General features: G+C 44.5%; 1 protein-coding gene across 3 annotated transcripts in view; it reads right to left on the bottom strand.

The window, feature by feature from the left end:
* LOC106578734 (cadherin-7-like) overlaps positions 1 to 11,898 on the bottom strand; it is a 117,549-nt gene extending 105,651 nt beyond the window's left edge. For all 3 annotated transcript variants that reach the window (XM_045702227.2, XM_014157864.3, XM_082965707.1), the window contains exon 1: positions 11,569 to 11,898. In XM_045702227.2, coding sequence (XP_045558183.2) covers positions 11,569 to 11,805 — 237 coding nt within the window. In that variant the 5' untranslated portion in view covers positions 11,806 to 11,898. The remainder of the gene's footprint in view (positions 1 to 11,568) is intronic.
* Between the last annotated feature and the right edge of the window lie 2,662 nt (positions 11,899 to 14,560).

Genomic DNA, 14,560 nt, shown 5'->3' with positions numbered 1-14,560 from the left:
CTGAAAGTACATGCAATTTTCACATGTTCCACGTGCAAACTGTCATAAACAAATCTCACAATATCAGACACCGCAAGCTCCCAGCTACTATTTAACCCTAGTTAGCCACTGTTGGCTTAAAAAGGCAAACAGGCATTTGTCTATCACTCCGTGTGTAGCCAGTAGTGATAGGATATTCGCGAATGGACGGCTCTTTCTGAAGGGCTCTTTTTGGTAATCGTCGGGAAGCGAATCGCATAGGTGAAAGAGACGTTCTTTTGGCTCCATGATTTGCATACTTTTACTATTACTTTTGAGCTCCACACAGCGATTATCTGCAGATAAATTATAAAAATCATTCTCTGAAGATAAGGAGAAGATGAGGAGAGAGCATCATTCTGGTCCACACTGCGTTTTAAGATAAACAATTATTTGAACTCACATTTCATAATCTGACATAATGGTAGGCAACATTTTAGGATTTAAAATAGAGATTGACATTGTTTTCATAGTTTTAGGTCAATTTCTAAGCATTACTGAATAAAGAGCCATTTGGGAGCCAAATGAACGGCTCTTTTAGGTGAACGGAGCCAAATGTTCCGGCTCACAGAAAAGACTAGGAATGCCTATCACTAGTAGCCAGTTGATGTGATATCTGTCATGTGTGTTAAAATAGATACTTTCCCCAAAATCTTCTTAATTGAATGTTAACTGCAAAGTAGGCTTACATGGCTGATGTATGTAATGAGTAAGTACATCATTTGTATCTATTATTTGTTATTTGCACACTTTTCCATAAAATGAGCAGCAGCAGTAAAGAGCCATCGCTCGACCGGCACATTAGATGTCACACTAGATGAGAAATTAGGGACAGATGCGCTATTAATGGGAAAATACACCAAAAATATATAAATGTGGTCTTCTGATGTGATTTAAGCATTGACTTCGACTCAGAACATCCCATTCCGTTGTTTCTCTATGAACAATTGTAATTTTGAGGGTGAAAAACCCAAAACCAGGAAAAATAAAACAGAACTACATTTTGAAAAAAATGCAACAGAACTTGGGGGGAAAAAACAGGGCCCCCGTTATTTTACCATGTCACCTACAGAAAACATAGTCTACTACTTTATCTTGTACACTAAGGGCCTAGGGGAGAGTTGCAGGGGAGAGGAGAAGAAAACTAGAGAAAAATGTGTAACATCTTTCATATTTTAAAAGTAGCATCAGGCTAGAAAATGTTGGAGATCCCTGGTCTAAGGTGTCTGGGATGATGGAGGTGATATGTGCCATGACCAGCCTTTCAAAGCACTTTATTGTCATTGTGGCAGGTAGCCTTAGAGTTCTTGGGAACAGGAATGATGGTGGTCAGCTTGAGACATGGGGATTACAGACTGGGACAAGAAGAGGTTGAAAATGACCGCCGGCTGGTCTGCACATGCTCTGAGAACACGTGCATTGAGCATCGGAGACCGTGTAATAGGATTCCACTTTGTTCCTATATTTTCCTTTTGCGTGTTTGATGGCTCTGCGTAGGTTGTAGCTGGACTTATTTTACTTGTATGTGTCCGCAGCCGTGGCCTTGTGGTTGGCTGGGATAGACATGTGTGCGGTAGCTCTGTCCTTTAGTTTAACGTGTTCCTCGTTACTAATCCAGGGCTTTTGATTGGGGAAGCAGCGAACCTTTACTGTGGGGACAACGTCTACGATGCATTTCCTGATGAAGCCCAAGACAGATCTGGTTAGCTCGTCGATGCTATCGATAGAGTCACAAAACATACTCCAGTCAGCGCTAGCAAGGCGGTCCTGCATTATACTGTTGCCTCCAATTTGGAGGACCATTTCTCTATGGAGGTCATCCCGGGTACCTCCTGTTTGAGCTTCTGTTTGTAAACAGGACATGATCTGATTTGGAGGGACAAGGGATGGCCATGTATGCTTGCTTGTGGGTTGAGTAACAGTGGTCGTGTTGATAGAAGTTGGGCATCATGTATCTTAGTGATGCGGAATCACTGGCAACAAGAAAAGCAGTTTCCGGGTGCATGGTTTCCTGCTTTTTTATAGCCTCATAGCTAAGTGTCAGCTTGTTATGTGTTGTCGTGAGGTGGAATATATACAGCAGTCATTGTAACAGATGAAAACACTCTCGGGAGGTAGAAGGGTTGGCATTTGACCATCAGGTATTCCAAGACGAGTGAACAATAGGTCAAGACCTACTGCGCTAGAGTCTGCACACCATCTGTTGTTGATGAAGAGACATAGCCCTCTCCACCTGGATATATCTGAATCCAATTACCTGTCCACTCAGAGAATAGTGAATCCATCGAGTTGGATAGCCATGCGGGGTGTCTTGCCCGAAAGACATGTTAAAAGAAACGGATGATATCTCAGTTACAATAGTCCCGGAGGTCATCCATTTTATTGGCCAATAGAATGGACGGAAGTGGTGGCCAGTTTTCCCTTTGCCTTAGTCTCAACAGGGCACCCGACCTTTCCTCTTAGGTAGCACATAGATTGGATCGGAGGTACATTAAGAGCCCAGGAATGATCAGTCGAAGCCAAAATTGAGGTTAGTATCTGCTGATCTGATGTTCAAAAGTATTTGTTGATCATAAGAAATGATAGCAGATACATTTCATGTATTTTCTGGGGGATAAAGGCCAAAATAGTCACAAAATTGTTAAATTGGGTCAGAACTCTCAAGACGGCAGCCATACAGTACGGCACTATCTCATGGGTTTGTGGTAAGTGAATGGAGAGAGTGAGTGGATACGATTGGGACTGACCTCTCAGTCGAAGCACACTGTAGCACGCCGGGCTGTAGGACGCTAATACATTTGAAAGGGAACCTCTAACAGAATGCTAATGAGTGAGCTGATCTTAATATCTCAGACACATGTTCCTGTGTGTGTGTCTGTGTGTGTGATTGTGTGTGTGAATTCTTCAAAATGTAACGACTGTCGTTATAGGATTATTGCAGAGTATGTTTGCCACCAGAGTAGGAATGCTTCATCTAAGAGCTAAAGGGTGGAAAGCATCTTGCAACTGAAGGTGATCAGTAAAGCCCAAGCTGCAGATCCATTTGTTTTGAAGTTACAGACTACCTGTTGATAGAGTTACTACAAAATGATGTTTACTTTGCTTAGTTGTGAACTCAGTCCAAGTCTACTTTAAGCTCAACTTTCCAGCTGCACATCCACAGATGTTTTACGATCTCCTGCTTCTATAGTTGTGCCCGTAGTTGTGTCTTTGGCAGGAAAAAGCATGCATAATACTGCCCTGAAAGCAGCCATTAAGGGAAGAAAGGGGAAAGAAGGTTATCCATTAATTGGATGGTTATTCAGGTTTCCGCTTTTGGAAGCGGGCTCTAAAAATAAGTGAGCTGCAGCACAAGGGTCCTGTCTGTTGTGCACTACGACAGTCCATTTGATGTGAGCAAGCGCAGTATAACAGAGTCAGTATAACACAGGGTACGTTTTTCAAAGTTTGTAAAATGGCTTAAAAAAAAAAATGAGTTCTTTACACATTCAGGGAAGTGTACCCAAGACACAAAATCTAAAGCTTAGACATGAAAGTTGACAACTAATTCGGCATAAAATGTATACTGAATTGCATGCCTACTTAGATAACTAATTCAGCCCAGACTCCACACTGGTACTTGCAAATATTTTGTCACTCGATCACCCTGTGCACAAAACGATAATCACCATACACTGATGTAATGTTTACCGCCGAGCGTCCGTTAAGTGTAAGCGCTACTCCAACGACGCCATTCCCACTTGCTTAAATATGCGTGTCACCAATTTGCAGTTGACACTGTGTAGTTTTGAGTGTCTTTAATGTATGTTTTCACCGGCTTGCTGTGACAGCAGGTTATTCCAGGACAGTGCACTTACCCCAGGCATAGTGCCAAGGCATAATGAGAAATTTGCTTCTGAATTTCACAATCTGCCAGAATGCATTAAAGCCAAGCAGGGCTGCAGATGCAGTGGGGGCAGAATCAGCCAGGCCAAAGTGATGACTTCCCATTTCCCTCTCATTATATCATATATCATACTGTTTCTGCTTAGAAAAATTACCAGATCCCATTAAGGGGTCTGTCAGATTGTTTGCAAACAGATGTCAAATTATGACTATCCATGGCTGGCACAGTGGCACTATTGACTCAGTATAGATCATTATTAAGAGTGACTTACTGTGTAATAACGAACAGCCTATAAGTGTATAGATATTCTTACTCAAGAATTGCGGGAACAGAAGAGTCCAAAATGATGATGAAATCACACTACATTATTTTGGCATAATTGCGGTCATTAATTTTGTCAATTCACATACAGACTGATACATGAGTACACGCTTACATCAATATGGAGACAGTGACTCAATCCCAATACCTCGGTGGGGGTGTGGCACTCGAAACTGGAGCAACTAGTGATGGGGAGAGATAAATTAGGCCTTGGGAAAGGGACATCACTACATCTCTCAAGCACATTAGAAACTGACAACTGATACCACGCAATTTGTTAATGACAGGCATTGTATTTTTTACAATGCCTGTACTGGCGGTAGTAAAAGCTTTTTCTTATATTTCTCATGCTACAAATACGTACTTACCATATAAGCAACAAATAAAAACAGCAGAACAACAATGTGCCCGTAATGTAGCCATCCCCTGGCTGTAGGTTACTGAATCAGAACGTTCATTTAATAGCAGTTTCAGATGCAATAGTCACATTTCCTTAACTCATTCATTACCCGTGTAAACATTTTAGCTAGAACAATTAAAACCACTGTTCGGAACTAATATTTATACAAAATGTTTTAGGGTCCATACACAGATCGGCTACATCCATAGTATACAAATCTGCCCGATTCCAGCCTTACTGAAGCACCCCCAGATCATCACCGATCCTACACCAAACTTCACAGTGGGTGCGACACACTTTGGCTTGTAGACCTCTCCATGTCTCGCACCCACTGTGAAATTTGGTTGAGGATTGTTGATGAGCTGGGGGTGCTTCAGCAAGGCTGGAATTGGGCAGATTTGTCTTTGTGAAGGACGCATGAATCAAGCCACGTACAAGGTTGTCCTGGAAGAAAACGTGCTTCCTTCTGCTCTGACGATGTTCCCCAACTCTGAGGATTGTTTTTTTCCAGCAGGGCAATGCTCCATGCCAGACAGCCAGGTCAATCAAGGTGTGGATGGAGGACCACCAGATCAAGACCCTGTCATGGCCAGCCAAATCTCCAGACCTGAACCCCATTGAAGACCTCTGGAATGTGATCAAGAGGAAGATGGATGGTCACAAGCCATCAAATAAAGCCGAGCTGCTTGAATTGTGCCAGTAGTGGCATAAAGTCACCCAACATCAATGTGAAAGACTGGTGGAGAGCATGTCAAGACGCATGATTGAAAATCAGGGTTATTCCACCAAATATTGTTTTCTGAACTCTTCCTAAGTTAAAACATTAGTATTGTTTGTTTAAAAATGAATATGAACTTAATTTCTTTTCATCACTGCATCTTTTTTCTTATTTTGACCAGTTGTCATTTTTCTGCAAATAAATGCTCCAAATGACAATATTTTTATTTTGAATTTGGGAGAAATGTTGTCAGTAGTTTATAGAATAAAACAAAAATGTTCATTTTACCCAAACACATACCTAAAACCAGAGTAACTGATAATTTTGCAGTGGTCTCTTAATTTTTTCCAGAGCTGTATATATGCCAATATAGGTGTCACGCCCTGACCTTAGAGATCCTTTTATGTCTCTACTTCCTGTGACATCAGGTGCTGTAGGTTTCCTGGAAGGCAGGAAGTTTACCCCCGGTGATGAGTTGTGCAGACCGCACTACCCTCTGGACAGCCTTGAAGGTTGAAAGTGGTGCAGTTGCCGTAACAGGCAGTGATACAGCCCAACAGGATGCTCTCGATTGTGCATCTGTAAAGGTTTGTGAGGGTTTTAGGTGACAAGCCACATTTCCTCAGCCTCCTGCGCTGTTGTGCCTTCTTCACCATGCTCTCTGTGTGGGTGGACCATTTCAGTTTGTGAGAACGCACCCTTGTGAGGCCCCAGTGTCGAGGATCAGTGCAGTTGTTTCCTACCTTCAACACCTGGGGGCCGGCCTGTCAGAAAGTCCAGAACCCAGTTGCACATGGCGGGGTCAAGACCCAGGGTCTCAAGCTTAATGATGGCTGGTCTACGCATGCTCTGAGGACCCGGGTAGGGATGCCGTCTGGGCCGGCAGCCTCGCGAGAGTTAACACGTTTCAATGTTTTACTCATGTTGGCCACGGAGAAGGAGAGCCCACAATCTTTGGTAGCTGGCCATGTCAGTGGCACTGTATTGTCCTCAAAGCGCGCAAAGAAGTCTTTTAATTTGTAAGGGAGCAAGATGTCGATATCCGTGACGGGGCTGGTTTTCATTTTGTAATCCGTGATTTTCTGTAGACCCTGCCACATACGTCTCCCAGTCGCTGCCACCACCATGCTTGGGATGGTGCCATCCCTTCGGTGAAGCATGGTGGTGGCATGTGAAGCATTCCAGATGTGAGGCTTGGCATTTAGGCCAAAGAGTTCAATCTTTTTTTTATCAGACCAGAGAATATTGTTTCTCGTGGTCTTTAGGTGCCTTTTGGCAAACTCCAAGTGTGCTGTCATGTGCCTTTTACTGAGGAGTGACTTCTGTTTGGCCACTCTACCATGAAGGCCTGACTGGTGGAGTGCTGCAAAGATTGTTGTCCTTCTGGAAGGTTCTCTCATCTCCACAGAGGAACTCTAGAGCTCTGTCAGACTGACCATTCTTGGTCACCTACCTGACCAGTTCTTGGTCACCTACCTGACCTCCTTTTGACCGGGCAGCCAGCTTTAGGAAGAGTCTTGATGGTTCCAAACTTCTTCCATTTTTAAGAATGTGTCACGGTTGTTGTCGGTGAATGAGGACCAAAACGCAGCAGGTACGTGAATGCTCATCTTGATTTTTAATTACTCTCAAAAATGAACATACAAAATAACGAAAAAAACGAACACTCGACAAATAAACAGTCTGGTAAGGCACAAGGCTATACACAGAATAATCACCCACAAATAACACATACAAACACACCCTAATATATGGGACTCTCAATCAAAGGCAGATAGACAACACCTGCCTTCAACTGAGAGTCCCAACCCCAATCAACCAAACATAGAAACACACACACTAGACTAACCATAGAATTAACTAAACATAAACCAAAACCCGGAAATACTAAATCAAACACCCTTTACACAAACACAACACCCCGAACCACATAAAACAAATACCCTCTGCCACGTCCTGACCAAACTACAAAAACAATTAACCTTATACTGGCCAGGACGTGACAGTACCCCCCCTTAAAGGTGCTACCCCAGAAGCACCTTAAAAAGTAACCCCAAGCAACACCAAAAAAAAAATTCCCCTTTTCTAAAGGGAGGGAAGGGAGGGTGGCTGCCGTCAACGACGGCACTGTGCTACACCCCCCATCCCCAACCCACCTATTTCTGGAGGTGGCTCTGGTTCCGGCCGTTCCAGGCTGTCGGGCCACTCTGGCATCGCCGAGGGGCAGTCGGGCCAGTCTGGCATCGCCGGGGGGCAGTCGGGGCAGTCTGGCAATTCGGGACAGTCTGGGCAGTCTGGCAATTCGGGAGAGTCTGGGCAGTCTGGCAATTCGGGACAGTCTGGGCAGTCTGGCAATTCGGGACAGTCTGGGCAGTCTGGCAATTCGGGACAGTCTGGGCAGTCTGGCAATTCGGGACAGTCTGGGCAGTCTGGCAATTCGGGACAGTCTGGGCAGTCTGGCAATTCGGGCCACTCCGGCAGTTCAGGGCAGTCTGGCCACTCCGGCAGTTCAGGGCAGTCTGGCCACTCCGGCAGTTCAGGGCAGTCTGGCCACTCCGGCAGTTCAGGGCAGTCTGGCCACTCCGGCAGTTCAGGGCAGTCTGGCCACTCCGGCAGTTCAGGGCAGTCTGGCCACTCCGGCAGTTCAGGGCAGTCTGGCCACTCCGGCAGTTCAGGGCAGTCTGGCCACTCCGGCAGTTCAGGGCAGTCTGGCCACTCCGGCAGTTCAGCGCAGTCTGGCCACTCCGGCAGTTCAGCGCAGTCTGGCCACTCCGGCAGTTCAGCGCAGTCTGACCACTCCGGCAGTTCAGCGCAGTCTGACCACTCCGGCAGTTCAGCGCAGTCTGACCACTCCGGCAGTTCAGCGCAGTCTGACCACTCCGGCAGTTCAGCGCAGTCTGGCCACTCCGGCAGTTCAGCGCAGTCTGGCCACTCCGGCAGTTCAGCGCAGTCTGACCACTCCGGCAGTTCAGCGCAGTCTGACCTCTCTGGCGACTGTTGACTGGCGGGCAGCTCTGGCGACTGTTGACTGGCGGGCAGCTCTGACGACTGTTGACTGGCGGGCAGCTCTGACGATGACTGTTGACTGGCGGGCAGCTCTGACGATGACTGTTGACTGGCGGGCAGCTCTGACGATGACTGTTGACTGGCGGGCAGCTCTGACGATGACTGTTGACTGGCGGGCAGCTCTGACGATGACTGTTCACTGGCGGGCAGCTCTGACGATGACTGTTGACTGGCGGGCAGATCTGATGATGACTGTTGACTGGCGGGCAGCTCTGATGATGACTGTTGACTGGCGGGCAGCTCTGATGATGACTGTTGACTGGCGGGCAGCTCTGATGAAGACTGTTGACTGGCGAGGCTGGGTTGATGCACTTGTAGCCTGGTGCGTGGTGCTGGTACTGGGCTTACCAGATTATGTACACGCACCTCCAGGCTAGTGCGGGGAGCGGGAACAGGACGAGTCGGACTGGGTTGACGCACTTCCGGGTCCGCACGAGAGACAGGAGCTGGAAACCCAGGGCTATGGAGGCGCACAGTCGGTCTCGATCTTACCTCCTGCACAACCCGTCTTGGCTGGATGGAACTAGTAGCCCTGTACGAGCGGGGTGCCCGTACAGGGCAGACTGGGCTGTGCAGGGGCCTGATGGTAGCCGTGCGTAGAGCGGGAGTTGGGTAGCCTGGTCCTCGGAGGCGTACCGGCGACCAGATGTGCTGCGCAGGCATCCTCCTACCAGGCTGGATGCCCGCTCTAGCACGGCACCTGCGAGGGGCTGGAATAACGCGCACCGGACTGTGCGTGCGTATGGGTGAGATAGTGCGCTCCTCAGCGAAACATAGCGCTCTCCACCCCATACGCTCCTCCATATAACCACGGGTAGCTGGCTTCCGGCTCTTCTTACGCCTAGCCAAACTACCCGTGTGCCCCCCCAAAAAAATTTCTTGGGGGTGCCTCTCGTGCTTCTCCTTCAGCGCGTACTTGGCCTCGTACCACCGCCTCTCCGCCTTGGCTGCCTCAATTTCCCACTGTGGGCGTCGATAATCCCCAGCCTGGTGCCAAGGTCCGGCCCCGTCCAGAACTTCCTCCCAGGTCCATTTCTCCCGCCAGTCCAACTCGAATTCCCTCTGCTCCTTCTTCTGCTGCTTGGTCCTTGAGTGGTGGGTGATTCTGTCACGGTTGTTGTCGGTGAATGAGGACCAAAACGCAGCAGGTACGTGAATGCTCATCTTGATTTTTAATTACTCTCAAAAATGAACATACAAAATAACGAAAAAAACGAACACTCGACAAATAAACAGTCTGGTAAGGCACAAGGCTATACACAGAATAATCACCCACAAATAACACATACAAACACACCCTAATATATGGGACTCTCAATCAAAGGCAGATAGACAACACCTGCCTTCAACTGAGAGTCCCAACCCCAATCAACCAAACATAGAAACACACACACTAGACTAACCATAGATTTAACTAAACATAAACCAAAACCCGGAAATACTAAATCAAACACCCTTTACACAAACACAACACCCCGAACCACATAAAACAAATACCCTCTGCCACGTCCTGACCAAACTACAAAAACAATTAACCTTATACTGGCCAGGACGTGACAGAATGATGGAGGGCACAGTGTTCTTAGGGACTTCCAATGCTGCAGAAATGTTTTGGTACCCTTCACCAGGCCTGTGCCTCGACACAATCCTGTATCGGAGCTCTACAGACAATTCCTTTGACCTCATGGCTTGGTTTTTTTCTCTGACATGCACTGCCAACTGTGGGACCTTATATATATATATATATATAGTGCAGGAAATGCAGAAACTGATGACAATGCAAAAAATCATTTTTGTTTGAAGTTGTATTGAACAGTATAAAACAATAAGAATGGAGAAAGACCCATTGAAATCACTTAGAATAATTTGTTGCCACCCTAAGGTCACGCACAACTCATAAAGCAAATTTAGAATTTGTATTATTCAAAACATAAAATACCGTCAAATACCGTCATACAGTAAAATTTTGTAAAACTACTGTGATATTAATTTTTCGCCATATCACCCAGCACTAATACCAGGTGTAAGGCAGGTGAAATTCTCCAGCCAAAGGTTCAAATCAGTAACCCAGATTGACTTTTTGCACTGCTCTCATTCCAACTTTTAAATGTCAGCACTGTACAAAGAAAGCAATGAAATGACTAACAAAAGACAAAAATACAGAAACATATTTTTTCCCTGTCACAATCATAGTAAGTACTTGTAAGTAAAATATACATAATCCCTGAGTCCAATACAGTATATGCAGTATACTATCTAATGGTATACTGCATATACTTTAAGACACACAAGACTTTAAACAAGATGTGAAGTGGAAACAACTTGCCTTCATTTCATATAGCTGGAAACCTTTAAACAGGTCTGCATATGTATTTTCCTTAAATGCTATATTTAACCGCTCGAGCACTCAATAGGAAATGATAGGAGAGTTACAAATCATCTTATTTCTGCTGCTTGTGCGACTTATCTAGTTTACTGGCTGTCAGGAATTGAGTTAGAGTGCAGAGCCTGCAAACACATGCAGACCAGAGTTATTATTCTGCAGATTAGTGGAAAGCTGAAACCTGATTTGGTAATAAAAACAGAAAATTCCTCAAGAAAACAGATATCCAGGAAAACCAAATAAAGCCCATCTTCTCAATATGAGCTCAGGCCCTCACTGAGGAACTGTCCACTTACATGTGGTGGTCAAATTAGCTGTGGTTACTACTAGCACCTGCTGTGTGTTGCTGATAGAGTGGTAACACTTGAAAGAGAGTGTCTCAACACTGAACAAAATCACCTAAAAAATGTTTTAATTATATATATATAGAACAAAAAAACAACAGCATTCAAATGATCACTAAGGATACTTAATGATAAAAAAATTTTTTTATCTGTTTGGAATACATTGAACTTGAGAGAGTGACTAATTTCTGGAACATTAGTTTAATTGACCTATTCTGAAAATAGATATGGATGTGTTTAACGAAACAAATAAGCAGTTAGTGTGAATTTTCTTTACATATTGTACATGTGATCAGAGTGTTTAAATCTTGTAATATGTTATCTGAAAATATGGTGAAGTTAAACACTAGCTCTTGTTTGTTTTTCATCCACACTTGTATATAAACACACATTAAGTCCAAACACTTACCTTGACAACATACAAACACTTACCTTGCCAACATACAGAGGTTCTTCGCCTGTGTATTCCTCCAGGACAAAGAACTGGTTCCATACCCAGCTGCGTTTGTGCCTGCGAAGCATCTCCCAGGGCCCTACAATAGTGTGCTGTGCCTGGTTCTGGCCCCCAGAGGCGGAGATCAACCCCCAGCAGCCCAGCTCCCAGAGGGGAAGCAGCAGAGCAAGGAGAGTTCCTGCTCTCCCCAAGCTTCCTGAGCCAAACCACCTCATTTAGGCCCCCTCCAACAAGCACCAAGCACAGGAGAGAATAAAATCACACAGCGGAGGAGAAAATGTAAAAATCCTCAGGGCCTGCTTCCTACTGTCCTCTTGACCCAATGTTTTCCAAAAAAGAAAAAAGACAAAGAGGATATAACCTTGAAGAAGAGAGCTTTGATTGTAGAAAAGGGAAAAAGTCAAGCTCTGTGTACAGGAATAGTGCTGCTGTTCCTTGGTCTTGATTGTATACAAAAGCCTTGGTAATTCTCTCCACTTTGGAGACCGAGATTTGACATTGAAGGTGGATAGAGGGGGGGTCAATAGTGACAGGGAAGCTTGCTTCTTCACCACAGAGGTGGAGTAATTGGCACCTATCAGAATAAAGGGATGAGGAGAGAGAGAGAGAAAGACAGAGCGAGAAAGAGAGAAAGAAACTGCCATCAGCAAAATTGCCTCGGTGACCGCAGTCACTTTAGACAGCTTGCTAAAGCAATGATAACGACATTTTTCAACCACTGTTAAAGAAATTGACCAAGAATGAAAATATGGTAAATACAATCAACATAACGTCCTGCAGGGGCCCATATAGTTCTACATAATAACCTACATTCCCAATATGACAAAACCAAATTGAGTGAGGTCAAATGTTATTCATATTTTTATTGAGGAAAAATTACCTGTTTTTTCAATGTACACAAGCAAAGCAATTTCTACATTCAGGGAAACAATAACGGGTGGTCGGAATAACAATTAAGTGTCGTTCAGCCTTCTTTCATACTGAATTCCCATTACTGAGGCTTTACCTTTTCCAAGGTTTTTAACTTTGTATAAGAGCACAAAGTAATAGCGCTATGGCTCTCCACCTGACGGTAACAAGGCACATGATCTGTGTGGCAAGCCCTCATCCACAAGATAAAAAGTAAATCTGAACTGTCAGCAATGTGACAGACTGGCTCCAGTTCTGACCTCTACACCCAGCAGTCTGTTTGTGAGGACTACGGAGCGCCACATAAGAACATGCAATGGGATCTCTGCCTGAGCTACTGAGCCACCATCATGCTGCTGCATGGGAATGACTACCAACAACCAATCATGCAATTAGGAAGTAGTGGAAGTAGTGAAATAGACTTATGACCAACTGTTGTCTAGGCCTTCATTACTCCTTATCTCAGTGACACCACCTTTGGAGAAGTATTAACTAAGAAGCATACTGTGACTGTGACTTCATCACTTTATTCCAACGTGAAGGATATCCTGTTTTAGGATAGGGGGCAGTATTTTCACGGCTGGATAAAAAACGTACCCGATTTAATCTGGTTACTACTCCTGCCCAGTAACTAGAATATGCATATAATTATTGGCTTTGGATAGAAAACACTCCAAAGTTTCTAAAACTGTTTGAATGGTGTCTGTGAGTATAACAGAACTCAAATGGCAGGTCAAAACCTGAGAGATTCCTTTACAGGAAGTGGCCTGTCTGACCAATTCTTGAACTTCTTTGCCATCTCTATCTTTTACAAAGGATCTCTGCTCTAACGTGACACTTCCTACGTCTTCCATGGGCGCTCAGAGCCCGGGAAAAACCTGAATGTCGTCATCCCAGCCCCAGGCTGAAACACATTATCGCCTTTCTCAAGTGGCCGATCAAGGGACACTGGGCTTATGCGCGTGACCCCGGCCGCCCCCGTCTTTGTGATTTTTCCTCTGTTTGCCGAAAAGGAGATTCCCGGTCGGAATATTATCGCTTTTTTACGAGATAAATTGCATAAAAATTGATTTTAAACAGCGTTTGACATGCTTCGAAGTACGGTAATGGAATATTTCGAATATATCCGCTATTCGGATATAACGATGGATTATTTTGGACCAAACCAACATTTGTTATTGAAGTAGCAGTCCTGGGAGTGCATTCTGACGAAGACAACAAAAGGTAATCAAACTTTTATAATAGTAAATCTGATTATGGTGAGTGCTAAACTTGCCGGGTGTCTAAATAGCTAGCCCGTGATGCCTGGGCTATGTACTTAGAATATTGCAAAATGTGCTTTCACCAAAAAGCTATTTTAAAATCGGACATATCGAGTGCATAGAGGAGGTCTGTATCTATAATTCTTAAAATAATTGTTATGCTTTTTGTGAACGTTTTATCGTGAGTAATTTAGTAAATTTTTAGCGAATTCCCCGGAAGTTTGCGGGGGTATGCTAGTTCTGAACGTCACATGCTAATGTAAAAAGCTGTTTTTTGATATAAATATGAACTTGATTGAACAAAACATGCATGTATTGTATAACATAATGTCCTAGGGTTGTCATCTGATGAAGATCATCAAAGGTTAGTGCTGCATTTAGCTGTCTTCTGGGTTTTTGTGACATTATATGCTAGCTTGAAAAATGGGTGTCTGATTATTTCTGGCTTGGTACTCTGCTGACATAATCTAATGTTTTGCTTTCGTTGTAAAGCCTTTTTGAAATCGGACAGTGTGGTTAGATTAACGAGAGTCTTGTCTTTAAATAGCTGTAAAATAGTCATATGTTTGAGAAATTGAAGTAATAAGCATTTCAAATGTTTTGAAAATCGCGCCTCAGGATTCAACTGGCTGTTACGTAGGTGGGACGAATTCGTCCCGCCTAGCCCAGAGAGGTTAAAATAATGTCTGTGAGTATAACAGAACTGATATGGCAGGCGAGAACCTGAGAAAAATCCATCCAGGAAGTGGGATGTTTTTATTTTTGTAGTTTTCTATTGAATGCCATTACAGTATCCATT

This window comes from Salmo salar, chromosome 19 (assembly GCF_965601325.2).
Source record: "Salmo salar chromosome 19, fSalSal1, whole genome shotgun sequence".
NCBI lineage: Eukaryota > Metazoa > Chordata > Actinopteri > Salmoniformes > Salmonidae > Salmo > Salmo salar.
This window is presented reverse-complemented; position numbering and strand designations above follow the sequence as displayed.